This window comes from Ictidomys tridecemlineatus, chromosome X, assembly GCF_052094955.1.
Source record: "Ictidomys tridecemlineatus isolate mIctTri1 chromosome X, mIctTri1.hap1, whole genome shotgun sequence".
Lineage (NCBI taxonomy): Eukaryota > Metazoa > Chordata > Mammalia > Rodentia > Sciuridae > Ictidomys > Ictidomys tridecemlineatus.
This window is the reverse complement of record NC_135493.1, coordinates 16,213,872-16,236,713: the sequence shown is the minus strand read 5'-3', so window position 1 is coordinate 16,236,713 and position 22,842 is coordinate 16,213,872. Positions and strand designations below refer to the sequence as shown.

Sequence of the window (22,842 nt, the reverse complement as noted above, 5' to 3'; positions counted from 1 at the left end):
ACAGCTGGCCTCCCTGTTCTTCTGAACTGGTTTCAGCTATAATATGCCATGAATGGTGACAGTTGTACTTTTTATTACAACATAGATACCCAAATGACAATTTCTTACTTCTATTTTCACATAGACATTAATTAGAGTAAGCATATTTTATTGCAGACAAATTGGAGTTTTTAGTAGGATTTTAGTCTTCACGGACCTTTCCTGAGGCTAAATGAAAATAATGCACCTCAGTCATGGCACTGTCAACAGATTTCGTTACTAAAAATAGACAGGAGGCTGACAAGAGGTATATTTTAGGGAGGGTTAAGAATTCTCTACCATTCATGGGGCTGGGTTATAGCTCAGCACATTTGAGGCACTGGGTTCAATCCTCAGCACCACATAAAAATAAACAAATAAAATATTGTATCTATTATAACAAAAAAGAATTCTCTACCATGCATAAGGTGAGGAGAACTGTGACTCCCTGGCCACCTCAGGGTGCCTGATGATTTATGGACAGGGAGGTCCTGCACACCTCAGCCCAGGTTGGGGCTCCCAGATGAGCCATGTGAGTTGCATAAAATGTGGCTCACCCTTACAAATGGCCTGCACCTTGGCCTCTCAAAGATGCCTGCACTTCTTCCCACGATAGTTATTGCAAATGCTAGCCAGTTTAGAAGAAACTCTAACTTTTGACAACCCGTACCATGACTAGTCATTCTGTTCAAAGGAGCTGTGTTCCCACAGGTTTGCTATATTGTGGCAATGCTGTAATCATTACCAAGGGTTCTTGAGGAAGTGGTAATGAAGAGAAAAAACCTTCTATATATAAACCAGCTCCTTGAATAAGGAAGAGGAGAGTATAGTGGGAAAAAAAGCCAGATGCTAATACACACCTGACTTGTGATTTTCAAAAATGCCACCCAATTGTGTTTAACACAATCAAACACCCCAAAACAGAAAACACTTACCTTTTTTCTCTCTAATCTTTCTTGTAAATTTTGTAACATAATTCTCTCCTGCTCCTTCTTGCGTTTATCAGCTTCTTCCTGAGCTTTTATTTTGGCATCCCCTTTCTAGAAAAAGTGTGTAAAAATATCATTTAATTTCGATATATGATAGCACATTTAAAAAGTCAACTGTTGTAACCTCTTGACTGAGCACTCCTATCTATGACCAGTCATGGATTATCAGTTTTCAAACCATTAGTTAGAATACACAGAACTAGGTGAAATGTTACCTGGAAGGCTCAGGATGTCAAGAGTATCATTATGAACATCACATTATCTTACTTTAAAACTACGTAGGTGACTATGGAGCTTTCCATTAACATAGCAACAAGAGTGAAAAGTCATATTTCTCCCAGTGTCACTGAGAGAATCCACAAAGGTTCCTTCTAGAGAAATGCAAGCACACATAATCATTTATGGAATTTACATGTTACCAAATTTGATGAATCACACACTAAAATTGGGACTAGAAATTAGACTATGGTAATAATTCAAACTGAGTATAGTTTGAGCTCAGTTCAGGAATTTAGTTTCCTAGTGGCTTGAATTTAGAAGGGTGATATATTCTTACTGGTGAATCTGATTTTGAACTTTGCCTGGTGTGGGAGGTGTGGGGTGCAGCTGTGAATGCCATTAGTGTTACCACAGAAAGCAAATTTGGGGAAAACCAACCTGGGATATCTTATCTGAGCAAGCAGTTTGGATTTCAAACTAAAGGACTACTAATCTATAATATACTGTTTTCTGCTTTTTTTTTAGCTGCCCTTGGGAAACTTGGGGACTTTGCCAAGGATGGCTGAAGATGACCTGCGGTGATGGATTATAGTGAAACTGTAATGTTAAAGTGCCACAAGGAATGCTACATCTCCTTACAGACAAATTTCATCTGGGAATGGTGTAGCAAGCCTATCATCCTGGCGGCTCAGGAGGCTGAGGCAGGAGGATCGTGAGTTCAAAGCCAGCCTCAGCAATGGCAAGGCTCTAAGTAACAGTGAGACCCTGTCTCTAAATAAAACATAAAATAGGGCTGGGGATGTGGCTCAGTGGTTAAGCATCCCTGCATTCAATCCCTGGTACCAAAAATAAGAAACAAAGATTGCTGCCTTTTTTTTTTTTTGTGGTGTTGGGGATGGAACCCAGAGTCTCATACATGCTACGCAAGTATCCTGCCACTGAGCCCCAGGCCCAGCCCTGCTGTGAGTTTCAACTAAATTTTATTAGCTGGTTCTTAATTGCTGCTAAAATGTTAAGCCAGTAAACCTGTAGTAGTACTTCCTGGTCTTGATGCTGACATCCTTTGTTCTTTTTAATCTCTTTTTCTTGTTCTTGCCCATCTTCACATTTTGATAGCTCTTCTGCTTGGCCTTTGTCCACCTTCTCTATCACATCTGCCACTTTCCTAGGAAAACAAGAGTATACAAATAATTCTTAGTATTTATCTTAGTTGCTACCATATACAGCTTGCAGTAGTATGCAACCTTTTATAATGAAATTGCTCCCACATTAATACAGTTTACATTTACACCATATTCACCACATTTACTGTGTTGTTACTATACAAAATTTACACAATTTCACCCTTTTTTTTAAAAAGTGGGGGAACTAGCCTGTGAGAGTAGAAAAGGACTTCTCTCAAGTACTGGACTACTTTGAATCTTAAAAACTGTGCATACACATGCACATATGCAAAACAGAAAAGAATTACTCCTGAACTGTTTTAGAGATCCTCCCCAAAGTCCTTATTTACACATGCTTACACCCAATCTCACCTGGGTAATGTAGAGGATGGTCTAGTGGTGCCCCAGTATCCAGCGCTTTCAAATGCTAAATTAGCCATGTTTACATTAGGTGATAATATTCTTCCACTTATAATTTGTTAGTATTCACAATATCCCCTTTCTCCTCTTTCTCTGAGCCCATATAAAGTTTATGGAAAGTGTGAAATTATATTGCACAGAAAATAAAGCCAGTGCTGTAGGTATTCCTTGCAGGCAGTGGACAGAGGTTTACATTACAGGGCTCAACTTAAAATGGGCCCCTAAATGGAAGAGCAAGGAACCTTTCTTTTCAAGTTCTGAGGCATATAGCTGTATATGAGGTTTGCTGCCCACAAGACATCCTACAAGCAGTGACTCACTAGTTAGATGAGATTCAGGTATCACAAAGGTCTTTGGAAAGTACCCAAAGTGAAATAGGAGTATGTATAATTTCCAGGTTTACAAATACTTAAGTTACAAGTCTTAAAGGGTCTGACACCAGAAAATACAAATATAAATGTCATGTGATCACTCAAGTGCTACTGTGCTTAGAGATGGGAACTCTGGGCATGAGTTTGGTCTTTTTATACAGTAGCACAACCTAATGGCACACAATGTATGGAGATTAAAAGGGACAGAGAGGTCCTCTATGTTCAGCCACTCACTTGGTTAGAAGGTAACAAGGAAATTTTGATCCTTGCTGAAGAAAAATTCAATTTTTGAGAAATTATAACTTGTGGGTAATATTTCAAAATTGGGGCCCCAGCCTAGACTAGTATAGAAAGGATGATGATTTTGTGCTGACCTTGGTTCCATTTCTTTCTGGAGTCTCTCTTCTTCTTTTTTGTCTTTTTGTTCACGAGCAAGTCGGCGTTTCTCTGCCAAAATTTTCGTTGCTTCCTCAGCACTCATGGTTCCTGGTGCAATTTTATTACCAGACTCTAGTTTAAATGAAAATGTAAAATAGTTAGTTTAGGGAACTTATTGTCTCTCAATCCAATAAATAAGTACAATATAACCCAAAACATTAAAAAATTAACAATGTGTGCATAGATCCAAATTTATAAACCATATGCAAACTATAGGTGATTTGTTCAAAGCCTCAACTGTTCCCTGACAAGAGAATTAGCATTTTCTTTTAAATAAATACTTTTTCCAAAATGCAATACTATACTTCTACTTTATTTTAGCTATATTTTTTTGGGAGTGGGTACCAGGGATTGAACTCAGGAGCACTCGACCACTGAGCCACATGCCCAGCCCTATTTTATATTTCATTTAGAGACAAAGTCTTGGCCTGGGGATATAGCTCAGTTGGTAGAGTGCTTGCCCCTGCATGCACAAGGCCCTAGGTTCTAATCCCCAGCACCACAATAAAAAAAGAGAGACAGGGTTTCACTGAGTTGCTTAGCACCTAGCTTTTGCTGAGGTTGGCTTTGAACTCAGGATCCTCCTGCCTCAGCCTCCCGAGCTGCTGGCATTACAGGCTTGCACCACCACATCTGGCCTTGTTTTAGCTATTTGGAGATAACTCAATCAAATGACTGTATAGGAAAAGATTAAGATATACTGATTATAGGGAAAGTCAAGGTTTAGCCTGGTCCAAATGAAGAGTATAAATCTTAAATACCTGATTAACCCAAAAATACATTAGGCATACATCTGGAGATCTGTGGTACATTTTCATTACTTTCCAGTTAAACTCTGATAACAGTGTGTATATCTGGTTATCATAAAGTGGCTAACTGTAGATGATAACCAAAGAAACCAAGACTATCAGTAAAGTAAGGTGAAGATGTGGAGGCCTATTATCATATTTTAGTCTGTGTAACTCATTGCTTTACTTCAAACAAATCACATGTGAAAAGGAAAATTTTAAGACATATCAAGAATGAACAATATGCAATAAAAAGATTATTTCTGTTACAAAGAATTTACTGTGAAATTCCTTTAAAAAGTAAAACTCCCTAATGTATTTAAAATTAAATAATGTCTGTAGGTGTAAAAATGTGTGTGGCAGGCAAAACAGCCATGTGGCAATTTTCAGGAACCTGCATACAATACAAACTAAGGCACACCACATGGTCTGACCTATATATGAAACCTGACCTACATCTCCTAATGGAAACCTGCTCATCCAGGAATGGCTAGATGTGTTCTCTCCAGCAATCATCTAACATCAGAGCTGGGAGAGCCTACAGGGATCTCCTAGACCAACCCTCTCATCCAACCTGTGCTTTTAGCAGTAGTTTCAAAATGAACTTTCTAAAACAAAGAGGTGTGAAAACGAAGCTTTGGCAATGACAAGTAAGCAGAGAAGCTACATTCCAGGAGAACCAGTGATTTAGTTAAATTCTCTTAATATCTAAAAGAAAGATCACTTCCTAAAGTTCTCTCCATTGGGGAATAAAATGATATTGACCATTCCCAAAGTACCTCAAGATTTTATGTGTTGTTAAAATGAACTTCTTAAATTTTTTTTTTATACTGAGGAATGAGCACAGGGGTGCTTTACCACTGAGCTACATCTCCAGCCCTTTTAGTTTTCATTTGAGACAGTGTCTTGTTATGTTGCTTAGGGCCTCACCAACTTGTCCCAATTGGCCTCAAACTTGTGATCCTCCTGCCTCAACCTTCTGAGTAGCTGGGATCAGAGGAATGTGCCACCACACCTGGCTTAAAATACACTTCTTAATGAGAGAACTTACCCTCAGAGATCATCTGTTTTTGGCTCACAGGCTCACATTTGTTTGGGGATTTAGAAACCGTTTCTCTTTTCTTTTTGACAATACCATCTGGCACAAATAGGGTACGTTGAACAGGTATGATTTTACAGGGCAGAGGAGCATGTACTGATTGTTTTGACAAAACTGGTGAAGGTGATGGTGGGCGGTTCTTTTGAATATGCCTGCTGAGAAAAAGTAACAAATGTGTGTTAGTTAATTTTTAGTATACAATTTGATAAAATATAATGTCTCAACACTATGAGATAATGATCATAAGATTATGATCTGGGAATTTTTATAATAGACAAAGCTAAATCCATTTTAAAAGTTTTTTTCTTCACATTTGTGTTACTGCGCATACAATCATATTTCATCATCAAACACTGATATGAAATTTGTCCTGACATGAAATTAACACCTACCAGAACGGTTGCAAGTAGGCTACTTACTTACATAGTATTTACGGGAGAGGGTGGATGACACCCGCTGGCAGGAGATGGTGACTGCATATTAGATAGTATGTTTGAGGATGGATGCTTCTTGATAACAGGGTTGGAGGTCTGTCTGTCCATTTCTGGTTTCTGAACAGGCTGATGCAGTAGGATATTAGTAAGTATTTTATTGCAGCTAGCTTTCTAAAAGAAAAACATTCTGAATAAAGTACAATTATAGTTCCTTAAATCCACGAATTTCCTTTAGTGCTTGAAATCAGGTTCAGACACATTTTCTTCTAGACTAACAATTATATTACACAATTCAAATGGATTACAGAAATAACTAATTTATGAGAAATCTTTTTTTCAAAACCTATTTCCATTTCTAAGTCTTAATTAAGGGTTTGGAAGACTTCTTAAAAATCTTTTCTTCAGAGTTCAGAAACAGTTCATAGGAATGTTACACTTTCTCCCTTCAACCAAAAGTAATATTCCACAGTTTGGGGGAAATATTACACTAGAGTAACAAACATCAGAGATTTTAAATTACTTAATGAATTATTTTGTTAATTTTATTGTGGAACACTATAATAATGTTAATTTTGTTGTAAAACCCAACCTATTATGTTCTATACAATGAAATACACACATTTTAATAGGAAACTTGTCAATAAAACATGACAAACTTCTGAAGAGTCTCTCACTTTTACCTGGAAGATGATTTCATGCTCACCTTGGGGGATGCCTTGTAGGACACTTCTGCCACCATCTTAGGAGATGATTCCAAGCTCTCCTTGGGTGATTCTTCTACTTCCCCCTCAAGAGGCACTTCCACATTTGCCTCAGGAAGTGTTTCCGAACTCTGGGATGCTTCCATGTTTGCGTTACAGGGAGCTTTCATGTTCACCTTAGGGGATGAGCCCATGCTCCCCTCAGGGGATGTATCTAGGCTCACCTCAGAGGAGGCATCCATGCTCACCACAGGGGACACTTCCACACTAACCAAGGGGGATGTTTCTGTGCTCGCCACAGGGGACAATTCCATGTTCTCCATGGGGGGGGCTTCCATGTTCAACAAGGCATCCATTCTCACCTCAGAGGGCACTTCCATTTTTGCCTTGGGAGTAGCTTCCACATTTACCTTGAAGGGTGTTACTACTTTCTCTAGGGGAGCCATTTCTAATTTTGTCTGAAGAGGTGTCTTCACTATTGGCTTACTGAACATGATGGAACTCTTCAATTCGTCACTACTGTGGCTACGCAAGGGCATATGTACATACTGGAGGAAGTGATTGGTGACACCTATAAGTGAATGAGGATGGAGAGTAAAATGCCCTAAAGTTAGAAATTTGATAAGACAGTATAAGAACAGGAACAGAGAAAAGAGACAACTGTTTATTAGGAAATCACAGAGATTACATACATCACAGGAAGTATTCGCCAACAACAGTCACTGTGAAAGCAATGTTTTTTTTTTTGTTTTTGTTTTTGTTTTTTTAGAGAGAGAGAGAGGGAATTTTAATATTTAGTTTTTAGTTTTCAGCAGACACAACATCTTTGTTTGTATGTGGTGCTGAGGATTGAACCCGGGCCGCACGCATGCCAGGCAAGCACGCTACCGCTTGAGCCACATCCCCAGCCCACAATGGTCTTTATTACAGATGAAAATAAGATGTTTTTCCAAAGTTCATATTTGCCATTTCTGTTTTTTATACCTTTGTTTTATTTATTTATATTTTTACATGGTGCTGAGGACTGAACTCAGTGTCTCACACATGTCAGTTAAGGCTATACCACTGGGCTACAGCCCCAGACCTGCCATTTATATTTTAATTGCACTGCACTTCAGAATTACTTTCATGAAAATTGCAAGGTCTTCAACACCTTTAAAAAGTAATATGAACATCTTCACCAGGACTAGATTTTAACCATTAGAGGTGATTACATAAGACACTTCATAGTTGATTGTTGCAGAAGGGAATTAAGAAAAGCATTTTCTCAGCCATATTAAAAACTGTACTAAGACTTACTCAGAGTGGGCTAGATCTCAAAGGTCTCTTCCAGTTTCAGCAAACCAAATATTTTTTTGCCTATGGAAGGAGCAAAATGCTAATATTCCATGTCAGCTTGTATGGAAGAAAATGGTAATTCCAATATTTGGAACCAGGCAACCTCATACACTGCTGGTGGGATTGTAGATTTGTATATGTTTCCTGAGGAGCAATTTGGTAATATGTATCAAAAGCCATTTAAGTAGTATATACTCTTTGTTTTAGCAATTCCACCTCTGGATTTATCCTTAGTAAAAAAATAAAGATAAAAAAACCTAGATAAAGGAGTTGGGGATTTATCTCAGTGGCAGAGCACTTGCCTAGCACAGCAAGGCCCTGAGTTCAGTCCTTAGCCCTGGAAAAAAAACTAGATAAATATGTAAAAATGTATTCACATTGTTGCTAACTAAACCATTGTTTAAAATACTGGGATAGTTGAAAATATAATCCAAATATTCAAAAGAAAACTTGCACTATAGGAAGGCAGTCATTAAAAGAAGTAATTTGCAATTTTTTGGATACAGAAAATGATATTTATTGAGTTTAACAAAGGCAGGCTACTATCTCCTTTTGTGAAAAAAATATATATGTGGAAAGATATTAAATTACCAGTGTGCCTTGAAATAATAGGGAGATTACACCTAAAATCTTGTTCTATGCTAAATGTTTACTGCTTATATAATAAAGTAAACATTTTAAAAATGTCTTCCATGGTAGCTTTCTTAACACTTGGTAAAATTATTTGGCACATCAACTTTAAGTGGCAAATTTTCACGATTTTGTTAAATATTTAAAATAGAATTACCAATTAACTACTTATGAATAAAACTTGACAAAGTTGTTATTTTTTTAGTTCCTCATTTTTGATAAAGAAAGCAGTTTATTTACATATCTACATGTGCCTAACAGTTACATTAATTAACACCAACAATTAGTATTATAGAAAATGTATAAAGTATAAGATTTTTGTGTGATCCTAGAGATTGAACCTAGGGTCACTTTACCACTGAGCATTATCTCCTTCCAGTCCATTTTTTAATATTTATTTTTTAGTTGTAGTTGGACACAATAACTTTATTTTACTTATTTATTTTTATGTGGCACTGAGGATCTAACCCAGGGCCTTACCCGTGCTAGGCAAGCGCTCTACCCCTGAGCCACAACCCCAGCCCCACTCCAGTCCATTTTATTTCTGATTTTTGACATGGGGTCTTGTTGCCCAGGGTGGCCTGGAACTTGCCATCCTCCTGCCTCTGCCTCCACATCGCTGAGATTTTAAGTGTGCATCACTACACTTAGCTCGTTATAGAAATTTAAGACAAAATACTGAGTTTTTCATGATAGTGATCTATTAAGCTAAAACAAAAATAATCAGAGATATCTAGATTGGTAGTGGGGGAAACTGGCAGAAACGAATCTGATTATATATATATATATATATATATATATATATATATATATATATATATATATATACACACACACATACATACCTAAAGCATGCCAGGAATCAGAGCACTACAAGAAAGACTGATACAATGTTGATTCATTTTACTAATCACATGAAAATGACAGAAAAAAAAGAGGTGGGATGTATTCTGGAAAGGAGAGAGCAGAGGGGGTAAATAATGGGGACAATGCAATAGACCTTTCCATTATTGGGGATATCTTGCTGTCCACAGGCTATGTAAACTACAAATGAGAAAGTCCTCATAATCCTGAAGATTTGTTTTGTTGTACTTACAATCTTTATGTCCCTAATTGAAAACTGAAAGTTTGATCAATGTTATTGCTCCATATTTTTGAAAAAAAAAGGTTAATAGGAAATTTTCTTGTTTGATATTAGTGAAGTTCTTCTATATTTTTAGAATCTATAGAGCTTTAAAATTTAACCAACATGGGCTGGGGTTATGGCTCAGTCATAGAGCACTTGCCTAGTGCATGTGAGGCCCTAGGTTCCATCCTCAGCACCATGTAATAATAAATAAATAAATAATAGTTGAATAAACAAAATAAAATTTAACAACCATCACCAAGTTAGTCTTCTCATCCTGTACCCATTACCCAGTTTAATCTACCATGCTAGAAATTTTGTAACTATTGAATCAAATTATTTTGACACCTAAAAGCAAAAAGTCAAGTGTTAGAGCCTACTTTTTAAGTGCAAACACAAGTACTTTCAGGCTTTTTTCCATGTGCCTGTTACCTGGAGTATCTTTTCCTGGGATGGATAATGAAGCAGCAGTCTTGCTTCTGGCTACTGATGCTCTTGTTGGGATAAGCAGGCGACTGATTAAATTATTCTCTGAGGGATTGCTATAAAATCGACGAGCTAAATGATGAGAATAAATTTAAAAAGCATTCAATTTGAGGTCTTACACATGAATAAATACAAAGCAAGAATTATCAATGTAAACTGCTGTAAAAATGGTAACTTTCCCAACAATACATAGTATAATAGGATTGGACACTGTTAATCTAATCAGATTGCACTGTCAGGGACAAGATTACCTGAATTAAGGAGCAAAGGCCTCAGCATACCACAATACCCCCAAAGAAGAAACCCAGGTAACATATTTGACATAACCACCTCCCATAGTATGGTGTCCTTATGGGAACTCACACATGGAGAAAAAGAATTGCACAACCTTTACATGGATTCCCAGATATATGTCATTGACAATTATAATGATCAAGTGCATTGCCAAAAGCTCCCAGGAATTGACTGAACTTTTTTGTTAAAAATGAGCTTTGTGCTAGACATGCTGGTGCACACCTGTGATCTCAGCAGCTCAGGAGGCTAAGACATGAGGATCATGAGTTCAAAGCCAGCCTCAGCAAAAATGAGGCACTAAGCAACTCAATGAGATCCCGTCTCTAAATAAAATACAAAATAGGGCTGGGGGTGTGGCTCAGTGGTCGACTGCCCCTGATTTCAATCCCCAGTACCTCCTACCAAAATGAGCATTGTTATAAATAAATATCTTGCTCCAATAAGTATTTATATTCTTAAAGATTCCTATGAAATGGCATTTGTTCCAATAGGGTTGAACCTGAATCAATTAAGTACAAAGTCTTCCATAAGTGAATGGTGAGAAACAAAAAGCAACAAAACACATATGATAGGGTTCCATCCATAGAACTTCAAGGAGGAAAAAAAGGATGCTTTACTTTTCAGTTTCAGAAATGATTTTTAACCAATAATGTTGACATAAATATGCCTGTTTTAACCACTAATCACCTGTCTTGTCCTCCATGTGTTCTAAGTCAGTAGATGAATGTACTTTGTTTTCTCTTCTATTCAAAGATGAGCTTCTCTTATTTTCTGGTTTTCCTAGAGGTCAAAAGCAAAGAAATATTACTGTTCATAAATGACATAAATATATTATTTTAGGAGCCACTCATGGTTACATATTTTTGTTTATCTTGTCTACCCTTGCTTATAAGAATTTAATTTCAAATACAATACAGAGATTCTACTCCCCAAACTTAAAACTAATTTGCTCTGTTACTGAAATGAAAATAAGGTGATTTAGAAAATGTTAAAATTTAAGAGGTAAAATGTCTGATACTATCCACAACATCAAAGTTCCCAAGTTAGGAATATACAACCTTTGATTTTAGACACAATCCATGATGTCTAATAGTAAAAGTGATTTATATGTTAGTTATAACTAGTATTTTTAGACAAAAATATTAATGTTTAGAATAGATGTCACAACTTAAGCAACCCAACCATTCACAAGGGAAAACAATCTGCTTCCAATAGACACTTTTTTCATTTTGCTTCAAATATTCCTCAGAATACTGAGGAATGTCTGTTTGAAAAAAACAATTTCTCTTTTGGAGATCTGTAAATTAAAGTACATATTGACAATCTAGCATCATTTGAAAATTTCTTGAATTGATAATGTGATTGTATAGCATGAACTACAAAGTTGTAAGCAAGTCAATGATTAAGTTACACAATTCCTCATTAGTAGACTGCAAGAAATGACAAAATACTGAGAATAGTTATGAGTCAGCAATGAGTGGAAGAAAAATAAGACTATCTGAATCAACCAAGATTTAAAACAAAATTATTTAAAATATTACATATTAAATTGTGAACTTCATTTGAGTTTAAAATATTGATCTCTCTGGATTGAATAGGTCTCATTTCAATTTAAAGAGATTTTCTGGAATCATTAATTACAGCATTCATCACTTTGGAGTATATATCATACTGTACCTTTAAGTAGGTTACTTCACAAAGTATCTTCCATACATACCTTCTATTAAAAACTAGTAAAGAAATCATTTAAAAAGTTAACTTGGTATTGCTCCTTCAGTGTAGTTTAACTAGTCATTACCTTACCTTTTAAGTCATCGCCTGTCCCTTCTCTTTACATGTTTCATGAATATGGCAAGTGGACATATCAATGAAAGCATAGTTTTATATAATATTATATTTAATCTCTGCTAATTCTTGAAGTAAATAGGTAATAAAACATAGTCAACACTTGTAGAACAATGTTTGTGGGACACAAATATGCTATTGCAATTATTGCTATCTAATTTTTCTAAGAGATTTAGTTGGTAAATAATACATTAATTTTACCATGGGACAAGCAAGGTGCTAAAAAAAAAAAGTCTTCCTACATTAGTGTATGAATGAACCCAGGCTACACATAAAAGTGCTTTGGAAAAGAACAATGAGGGAGGAGGTGGTATGTGGATCCAACTTTTCCCAGACTATTGTAAGAGAAAATGTGCTAGACTAAGACTGTCAACAAAAGTAAACAAAAGACAAAATGAAAGCTCATAGTTGAAATTGTAAGAGTTCTAAAGACAAATAACAGGTGAGTTTTAACAAAATAAAAATCCTTTTTTCCCCTGAACCTATCACAAGTATAATATTGCTTTGGACAAAAAACAGAAATCCTATCCACTAGATTAGTCACTGCTACGATTCACTATTCTTTAAATGGTACCACCCAGAATCTTTTGCTGTACTAGAATTTTAAAGTCATCAGCATAGCTCAAAAAATGTCAAAGCACCTAATAACACAAGAACACATTTTTTTAAAGAGAGAGAGAGAGAGAGAGAGAGAGAGAGAGAGAGAGAGAGAGAGAGAGAGAGAGAATTCTTTAACATTTATTTTTTAGTTTTTGGTGGACACAACATCTTTATTTTATTTTTATGTGGTGCTGAGAATCAAACCCAGTGCCCCTCACATGCCAGGCGAATGTGCTATACCGCTTAAGCCACATCCCCAGCCCAACAAGGACACATTTTAAATTCAAACTATTATGATGTCTTATTCCAGGCATAAAAATGATATTGTTTCATCTTTTTTTGTCCTTATTATTAAGACAGGGTCTCAAAATATTGCCTAGAACCTCCTGGGCTCAAGTGATCCTCCCATTTCAGCCTTCTGAGTAGCTGGGATTACAGGCACATGTCACCATGCCCAGCTATCTTTATCTTTTTTTAATGGCCAAGTTTGAGGGAATGATGCAGAATTTGTTTCCCAATGTTTTTCTTGCCAAGATCATTCCTACTGCTTCCTCTGGAAAGACAAAAGTATTTTTCCTCTTAGATTGATAGATATGGTTGCTTAATATATTTCAATACATGGTGTTTCAGTGAGAAACACCATGTGCAAAAAGTCAGAAATGGTCACCAACACACACTGAAGTAAAGATTTTTTTAAAAAAAATAAGTAATACTAGGCTGGGGTGTAGCTCAGTGGCAAAGCACTTGCCTAGCAAGCATAAGGTATAAAGTATAAAAATAAAAAAATAGTAATGAAAAGATGAAACACCAGGAACAAAAAAGGTATTTAAAGTATTCATAACAGATAACTTCATTTTATTTAAAACAATACTGCATTTTTAACTATGAAGATTTGTAAAGTGAACTTGGTAATATTCTTATCATTAAAGTGTTTAGGGGGACCTTGTTTCCAAATAAAATGTAAAACAAATAGCTGGGGTTATGGCTCAATTGGTAGGCACCCCTGGGTTCAACTCCTGGTAGCAAAAAATAAAAAATAAAAATAAAGCATGTTAAGGTAGAAATCATTGAATTTCTTGATGTCTTAATTATGAAACAAGGAAGGCAATTGTACTTGCCGATCTATTTCACAAGTTCACTGTAGATAACAAATATGATATCTGTAAAGCAGATCAATCTGTCCACCACTATATTTATGCTATTATTTTCTTTAAATGACACTTAGTGTAAACTGAATGACTAGTCAAACCAGACTTTAGAAAACAAAATTTCTAGAATGTGAATTAATTTAAAAGTAAATTAAATTAATTTACATTCTAGAAGTTGACTAGAATGTGAATTAATTTAAAAGTAAAATAGGGGCTGGGGATGTGGCTCAGGCGGTAGCGCGCTCGCCTGGCATGCGTGTGGCCCCGGGTTCGATCCTCAGCACCACATACCAACAAAGATGTTGTGTCTGCCGAGAACTAAAAAATAAATATTAAAAAAAATTCTCTCTCTCTCTCTCTCTCTCTCTCTCTCTCTCTCTCTCCCCCCTCTCTCACTCTCTCTTTTAAAAAAAAAATAAAATAAAATAAAAGTAAAATAAATTATCATGTCACTTAATGCCAATGTCTTTTGGCAAAATATGTTTCAAACATTTCAAATTTGAGCCCCCAAAATTCCATCTAATATGATTAACACAAAAATCATGAAACAAGGATTTATATTGATGAAAATACAAAATAACAATGGCCATCTCATTCTACTGTAAAATAATGAGGTGCTTTTCTGAAATAAATCTAAAATGTTCTACAATCTAAACAAGTGGCACTGTGTAAATACATAAAAATAATTGATTTCCTTAAGTTGAAAATCAGCAGAATTCATGATATAACTACTTACTCTTAGCAATAGAATTTAAGACCTGTAAATGACATAGGCATCTATTTAATTAAAGCAGATAAGCCCTGCTCAAGATTTTCAGTAAATATAGATCATTTATCAACTGAGAAAAGATATGATATTTACTGTAATCATATTTTTACAAGATAATATTAGCTGAAAAAATGAGTTTTCATAGATGTAGTTCTATGGAGGACAGATTTACATTAATTAGGAATATAATATTTATTGTTATTCCTTCCAAACTATATATAAACTTAATATTTTATTTTATGAAACTGCATAAAATTACACCTACATATAAAAAAAAACTTATGGTGAGCAAATAGTAAAGAAAATAGTTTATTTTTTTAAACAAGTAGTGTGTAGTTATAATTTTATGCTGGTTATAAATTTAATTAAGATTTGGGGTATACTGAATTAAAATATAAAATCTTACCTGTTTCTTCTACACTGGCATATGACACAAATTTAAATATAAATTTACTGTGTATAGCATTTTTGTTTAGGATAGAGATTATAATCTTGCTATAAATGCAACCTTATAGTAATAGCCAACATTTAAATATGAACATTAGTGAACTTAAAATCTGATAGTTGTGTTCATTACCAGGTTTGTTTTCAGAATTTGCCATGGCGGAGCCTTCCCATGACCATCTCTTTTGCCGTTGATCAACACGGTTAGTCCGTTCCAAAGTGCGAGAAAGAACAGCTTTGTATTTTTCCTATTTAAAATAAATGCCAACACATTTTTCTACATTCACTATGTTAGTAAAATTTTGATTTGTGGTTTACAAAGCAAACCTCATCACCAAATTTCATTATCAGAAGTTAAGTTTTTATTAGATAAAAGTTTAAAATAATTGGAGACATGTTTCAGGTACCAATCAATATCAGTGCTTCTTCTGAATAGTTTCTATTTTGTTTTATGAACCCTGCATCAATGAACTGACCATGCTTTCCTCTTTGCTTATATCCTTAGGAAATTTAGAGTCAAACTTGTGGTTTATTTCTCTCTCTCTCTCTCTCTCTCTCTCTCAGTACTGGGGATTGAACCAAAGGGTGCTTAACCACTGAGCCATATCCCCAGCCCTTTTTTATTTTTAGTTTTGAGACAGGGTCTTACCAAGTTGCTCGGGACCTTGCAAAATAGCTGAGGCTGGTTTTGAACTCAAAAGATCCTCCTGTCTCAACCTCCTGAGCTGGAGGGATTACAGGCATGTGCTACATGCCTGGTTTGTGGTCTATTTTTAGCAATTGCAAAGACTGAGTGCTAATCATATCTTACCTACCTTAATACCTTTGTCTACCTAAATTCTCCCCTCAGCTTGATTCCCTCAATCATTACTTTCTCAACCATTAATTTTAATATCTGGTGTGGTATGTATTTTTTAAATTTCCTTAAATTTTTGTGAAATGAAGCAAGAAAATAACAGCATGCATATCAGTAAATCTATGCCACAGTCATCTATTATACCCACACCTATAGCAGCTTAATTCTGGTGTCAACTAATAGTGTTCTAAAAAAGATAAGTGATGTCTTTGTCTTGACCTCAACTGTGCATTAAGCTAGTCAAATCACCACTCACAACTGCCATGCTGTGGCAGAAGAGCTGCACTCCAGAAACGAGATCTTTACTCAGATATTTCTCATTTCTGTGTATAAAATACCATGTACTATACTTGAGTAAGCAAATCAACCTCAGGGCCAGAGGTTTTCTATTCTTCCTTAACAACCGTTTCATAGCAACATCATCCTTATAATGTCCCCACCATTTCTGAGGGCAAAGATAAACATGCCAGGAAAATGAAAGAGAATTTATGTAATGGCAATATTTGAAAATCACATTTTCTAACAGAAAAGTCAAGTTATTCTAAATTGCTTAGAAACCCTGGAACTATAATAGACTAAAACTAGAGAAGAACCTTGCCTTATGAAAATATTTCTGATCCATAAGAATTGCATCCCACTGTTTTTAAATGTACTGACCCTCTGTGCTGTCTTTCAGGTTCCTTCTCAAATCTGTAGCTGCCCATAGCTTACGTGTAGTTTCCATTTTGTGTCATATATTTCCTCTCTATACTCATCTCTCCTTCTCTACTCTTCAAAATTATATTCTCATTTCCTATAGCCAAGCCTACTTAAAGTGCCCCATGTCCCCTACTCTGTCTGGGACTCCCTCACACTAGCTCTCTGTGGTTCTCTCTTCCTTCCTGCCCCTTTGGCTATGTCTCTGGCTCCCTTTCTTTCTTTTGTTCTTTTTGTTTTGTTTCGTTTTTCTTTTATGGTACCAGGGATTGAACTCAGGGGCACTTGATCACTGAGGCACATCCCCAGGCTTATTTTATATTTTATTTAGAGACAGGGTCTCAGTGAGTTGCTTAGGGCCTTACTTTTGCTGAGGCTGGCTTTGAACTCATGATCCTCCTACCTCAGCCTCCTGTGCCACTAGGATTACAGGCATGCACTACCACACCTAGCCTTTGGCTCCCCCTTTGTTTGCAGTGTCATTTTGTTATATTCTCTTCTCTGTGTTCTGTCTTTCAGCTTTTTTTTTTTTAACTTAGATGGTCCTTTCTCTATCTCTCTCTCCTTCTCTCTCAGTCCCTGGGACTGTCTCTTCTCCAAGGACCCTCCTTCAATCTGCACAAAGTTTTCTATTTTGCATTCTTTGGTTCTTGAACTGTCTTTCCGTAGTTCCTACTATTTTCTCTGGCTTTCATGAGGACATGTTTCACAGAAGACAATGGAAAGTGACAAGAAATTATGAAAGATATTATACTAAATACTGGAACATGAAACCTGCAGATCACAAACATCCAAAGAAAAAAGTTCAGGTTGGGCTGAGGATGTGGCTCAGTGGTTAAGCACCCCGGGATTCAATACCTAGTACCAAAAAATAAAAAGAAAAGAAAAAAGAAACAGGCTCAGATTGGGTATGGTGGTACACATCTATAATCTGATCTATTCTGAAGGCTCAGGCAGGAGGATTGTAAGTTTGAGGCCAGCCAGGGCAACTTAGTGAGACCTTATCTCAAAATTAAAAAAGAAGTGTGGGCTAGAAATAGAGCTCAGTGGTAGAGCACACCTGGGTTCAATCCCCACTACTGAAAAAAAAAATGTTCAGTAAGGCAGAGAGGAAAAGGTAACAGACCATGGATGGGGAAAAAAAGGCACAAGAAAATACTGAAGATCTCCAGATGGGGTGCAGGGCTGCGCATGAAGCACATGTGAGAGCACCTGCATCCACCAGAAAGGAGGACAAGTATGTACCACAGAGAAAGACAAAAGAAGTTTCATAGGGAGAAATGGAACCAAAGAGACAAGGAGAAAAAAAGAAATACAAAAATCAGAGCAACCGAAAATAAGGAAGGGAGATTAAAGATGCATACACACTGAGAGAGTGACAGGCAGAGAGCTAGAAGATGGGGAAAAGCATGGAAACTCTAAGACAAAGAAAATAAAAAGAAAAGTGAGTGGTCTCAGGAAGAAAAAGTCAGGGTCAGAGAGTCTAAAACATATTTAGAGACACTGAATAGTCAGTGGAACAAACAGACTGTGTCACAGAGAACATGCCAGATTCAGAAGGAGTCAAGCAGTGAAATGACCTATGAGACAAAAGTTTATGATTAAAAAAAGGGAAAATCATAGAGAATGACAGGTAGCCAGATGCACAGTTTAAATAACAAAAGACAAACTGATTGCAGAGGCACACATGAGGAAGAAAGGGGGCATAAGGAAACCACCGGCTCACACTAACATGTCACACACCAAAAAGAGCCCAGAAAGGAAGAGTGGTAGTGCCACAGACAAGAGAAAAAATGAAGAATGCTGACCATGAACCACAGGTCCATAGGGGCCAAGTCAGAAAAGGGACTGTGAAGCACAGAAGGGACAGAGACAGGAAGGGAGAGAGTAGGCACACACACAAGAGAGCCAGCGTACATGGAAGGGGAGAGAAAGTGCTTAGATTTGACTGGGGAGTCACACAATCAGAGGAGTCTAGAGAAACCATCTAGTCAGATGGGGGCAGGTCAGGGAGCTGAGGCACTGGGGTCTGTCCTCAGTCTCTAGGCATTGGGACAATAGTGAATGGTTTTCGATAATAGAACTGCTCAGAGCACAACCCAAATCACAGGTATCCTATGAGCCATATCCCAAAGGCAAATGGGACCTTTGTTCCTACATCTGCAAGGCTACTCCTTTCTGAGGTTAGGGTCTGAGCTCCTAGGACCTTATCAGGACAGAGCAAGAGCCTCTACTGCTGAGGGAAGGAAAAGGGAAGAAGAGAGGAAAGAGCTGGGACTGAGTCCTTTTCCACAGGGAGTAAAGCAGACAAGGGCTAAGAATAAACATATTTCAGATTCAGGCAACATATGGTATCATCTGATGAATAGGCTATAAAATTAGATACCCTTTCTTCCTCGAATTTTTGTTTTCTTTTTTCTTCTGCAGATACTCTTCGCCGCTCATCTTTTTCTTTTTGTTCTCTTAGTTTTCGTTGCTTTTCTTCCAGATGTTTTTCATATTGGAGCTTGGCCTTTCTTTCTTTTTCAAGTAGTTGTATTTCTTTACTGGCTGAAATAGTCCAAACACAATTTCAAGGTGTAAGAGCCAAGAAAAAAATTTGTTTTCTACATTACACACAAAGAAAACAGCTAATATTACTCATTGTCTTTCTCAAAACAACATAACCTAGCTAGAAACTAAAGATTTATGTAATAAGTGGATAAAGGTGGACACTAAAGAACCATTTTTCACTGGGTGCTCATTTAACTCTGGTGATTTGGAGTGTCTGAGCCAGATGATAATTTCAAATTAAGGGGGTTGAGGATATAGCTCAGCAGATATAGCTCTTGCCTAGCATGCACAAGGCCCTAGGTTCCATCCCCAACACTTAAAACAAAAGCAAAAATAAAACAAATTAGCTGGGCATGGTGGCCTACACCTGTAAACCTTGGATTACAGGGACTAGCTGCTCAGGGCCTCGCTAAATTGCTGAGGCTGGCTTTGAACTAGAAATCCTCCTGCCTCGACCTCCCAAGATGCTGAGATTATAGGCATGTGCCACCACACCTGGCTTAAAATCATTTTTACTAAAATCCCATTCTGCTTGTTTTTACAGATGTTGAAGAAATGTTCATACCTTACTTTTCAGAAAATTACAGACAACAGAAACTACATCTTGAAAAATTGAATAATTTAGTCAAAGATTTTTTTATCTGATTTGGTAACTGAATTTAATCCAATATAATAATCTTTTATATAACAAAAGTTATTATCTATCATATAAACACAGAGAAAAAGCAAGCAAAACCAATATGAACTTTACATAAAATTTATTCATTTTAATATAAATAAAAGTCTGAAATATACCTTCTTGTTGTCTTTTTCTTTCTTCTCTGCGCTCCTTTGCTAATTTTTGTTTTAAGTCATTTTTTAGAACAGACCCATCTATTACTTTAAAAAAAGAATACAGACATTAATATGCTATCAAATCTTAAAGATATAACACTTTGCTGTTCTTGAAGCACTAAAGAAATTATACCTGGCTTAAATGCTGATCTTATAGTTGGAGACTGACTTGAAAAAGAGCTAACTCCACTTTGATCTCGTCTTTCTTTTGCAACTGCTTGAGCGGCAGCAACTAAAATATTAGGAGATAAAGGAAAGGGATTAGATATCAAAACACAAACAGGAAATAGAGGGATCACCACAGTCAATTTTATGTGATGATAAAGAACTGGGTCACTCTTCAAGGTAAAATTGTGACTGCTTAATCTGGGTCAACAATAAAGATGTACTGAATACCTATATTGTTCAACGATACCTGATTAAAGAGTTAAAAGTGTTTACTATGGATGTGCCAAAGTATTTGTGGACATAAAGACAACTGTATTGTATGTGGCAGCACAAGTTTATGGATCAATGGGGAACCAATGATTGATAGCTCTTCAAAATGTATGAGAAGGACATTACACCAAGTAGTAGAAAAAAACTGAGCTGGCCAAGAACTGGGAAAAAATATGTTTCACCATAATTTGGGAATTTAGAAACTAAGAGGTTAAAAATTTATGGATCTGAGGGTACAGTGCTCGCCTAGCACGTGTGAGATGCTAGGTTAGATCCTCAGCACCACATAAAAATAAAATACAGGTTATTGTGTCCAAATACAACACACACACACACACACACACACACACACACACACACACACACACATATATATATATATATAAATTAATTTATGGATCTGAATCTGGAATCAGAGTATGAACAGTGAAATCCTCAGTGCTTGGGCCCAATAGAAGTCATCTAGAATAGAGGCTTTCTATCGTGGCTGCATACTAGAATCACCTGAGTCAATTTAAAAACATCAGCAATGCCTAATCCAGCCCCAGGTGGGGCACAAGCATCTGCAATTGTAAAAAGCTCTATTCTCTTTCTTGTTTTCTTCTTTTTGGTGTGTGCTGGGGATTTAATCCAGGCTTTCCAGTATTCTTAGCACTCTAGCTACACCTCCAGGCCTCCCAAGTCTATTCTAATTTACAAGGAAGGTGGAGGCAGCAGCAATGTGTACAAGGAATTTCCAATGACATATCATTCTAGGTAGTAAAACGGTCAAGCAAAGCAATACAAATTGTGCAAAGTTGCTAACATATATCAACAGGCAGAAAAGAGAGAAAATAAACTTCAGTAAGGACTATATGCAAGATTAGGAGACTGCAACTTGAGAGAAAGTAAGAAAGACTATAAAATGATACACATGAGAGTTATTATAGGGGATCTCTGAATCCTTTGATTCCATGATGGTTGTATCTAAAATACTCCACAATCCTGGACTTCTTTAGGAAGGGTATGGAGAATAACACTGAAAACTGTTTTACTCCTGTATAAAAGCACAGAAAATATGCACCTTTGAAACGGCACACAAGTCTGATTGTTAGGTATAGGAAAAATATAACAAAGATGGGCAATCAAAACAAATAAGGGAAAAGGGGGCTGAGGTTGTTGCTCAATGATAGAACACTTGCCTGGCACATGTGAGGCACTAGGTTCAATCCTCAGCACAATATAAAATAAATAAAAGTTTAAAAAATATTAAAAATAAGAGAAAAGAGCTGCTTTCCTTGCACTTAAGCTACATGGAAGTTGTTTTACAGGGTAACCTTAAAAGTGAAATCACAAATGCTGCCATAGGGATCACTATTTCAAGAGAGAAAAGGGATATTTTTTGACCCATGGACCTAACAGCTCAGATAATCTAGGACCTAGCTAAATTTGAAAATGAGACTCTTCTCCTCTTTCTTGATAATTCAACTACTGGCAATTATGTGGAGACAGTAATTTTTACAAATAGTCTATAAATTGAACCCTCCCACATACTTCCCCACTCACATTTCTGTGAACACAGTGTTGTTTTTGCACATTCAATTCTCCTACTTAGAAGTCCTAAGAATTGGACTCTGAATTTTACAATTTAGCTGACCATAAGAAATTTCATTCAAAAGGTACAATTTTACCAGGTTCTAAAGATCTTTTTTAAAATTTTTAGTTGTAAATGGATATAATAACTATTTTATTTATTTTTTTAATGTGGTGTGAGGATGGAAACCAATGCTCACACATGCTAGGCAAGCTCTCTGCCACTGAGCCACACAACCTCAGCCCATAAAAATCTTATACCACATAACCTTAGAAGTACTTGCGGTGGGATTAATGAACTAAATCATATAAAGGCTAATGTAGTAATAATATTAAACCCGATTTTTAGATCATTGTATACAAATTCCTACTGGTAAGAAATATGTTCACAAAAAAGACAGGCTTTAAAAATTATTTTAAATGTCCAGGTAATGAGAGATTATGTCCAGATTCAATTCCTTCCAGATTCACTTCATTCAACTTCACTGAATGAGAAAATTTGTTTAACATTCATTTGAAGTATTAATGCATACATGTGTATGTATGTATATATATACATATATGTATATATAT

At 36.3% G+C, this 22,842-nt stretch overlaps 1 protein-coding gene across 5 annotated transcripts in view; it reads right to left on the bottom strand.

Moving 5' to 3' along the window:
• Positions 1-22,842, bottom strand: part of Map7d3 (MAP7 domain containing 3) — a 32,010-nt gene that overhangs the window by 6,000 nt on the left and 3,168 nt on the right. For 2 of the 5 annotated variants that reach the window (XM_040286098.2, XM_040286093.2), the window contains exons 2-13: positions 20,393-20,491; positions 20,221-20,304; positions 19,259-19,422; positions 15,454-15,568; positions 11,202-11,294; positions 10,167-10,292; positions 6,643-7,211; positions 5,929-6,110; positions 5,458-5,660; positions 3,555-3,690; positions 2,253-2,391; positions 954-1,058 (exon numbers count right to left, since the gene is read on the bottom strand). In XM_040286098.2, coding sequence (XP_040142032.1) covers positions 954-1,058; positions 2,253-2,391; positions 3,555-3,690; positions 5,458-5,660; positions 5,929-6,110; positions 6,643-7,211; positions 10,167-10,292; positions 11,202-11,294; positions 15,454-15,568; positions 19,259-19,422; positions 20,221-20,304; positions 20,393-20,491 — 2,015 coding nt within the window. The remainder of the gene's footprint in view (positions 1-953; positions 1,059-2,252; positions 2,392-3,554; positions 3,691-5,457; positions 5,661-5,928; positions 6,111-6,642; positions 7,212-10,166; positions 10,293-11,201; positions 11,295-15,453; positions 15,569-19,258; positions 19,423-20,220; positions 20,305-20,392; positions 20,492-22,842) is intronic. The other 3 variants (XM_040286086.2, XM_040286080.2, XM_013358556.4) reach the window with 3 other exon arrangements.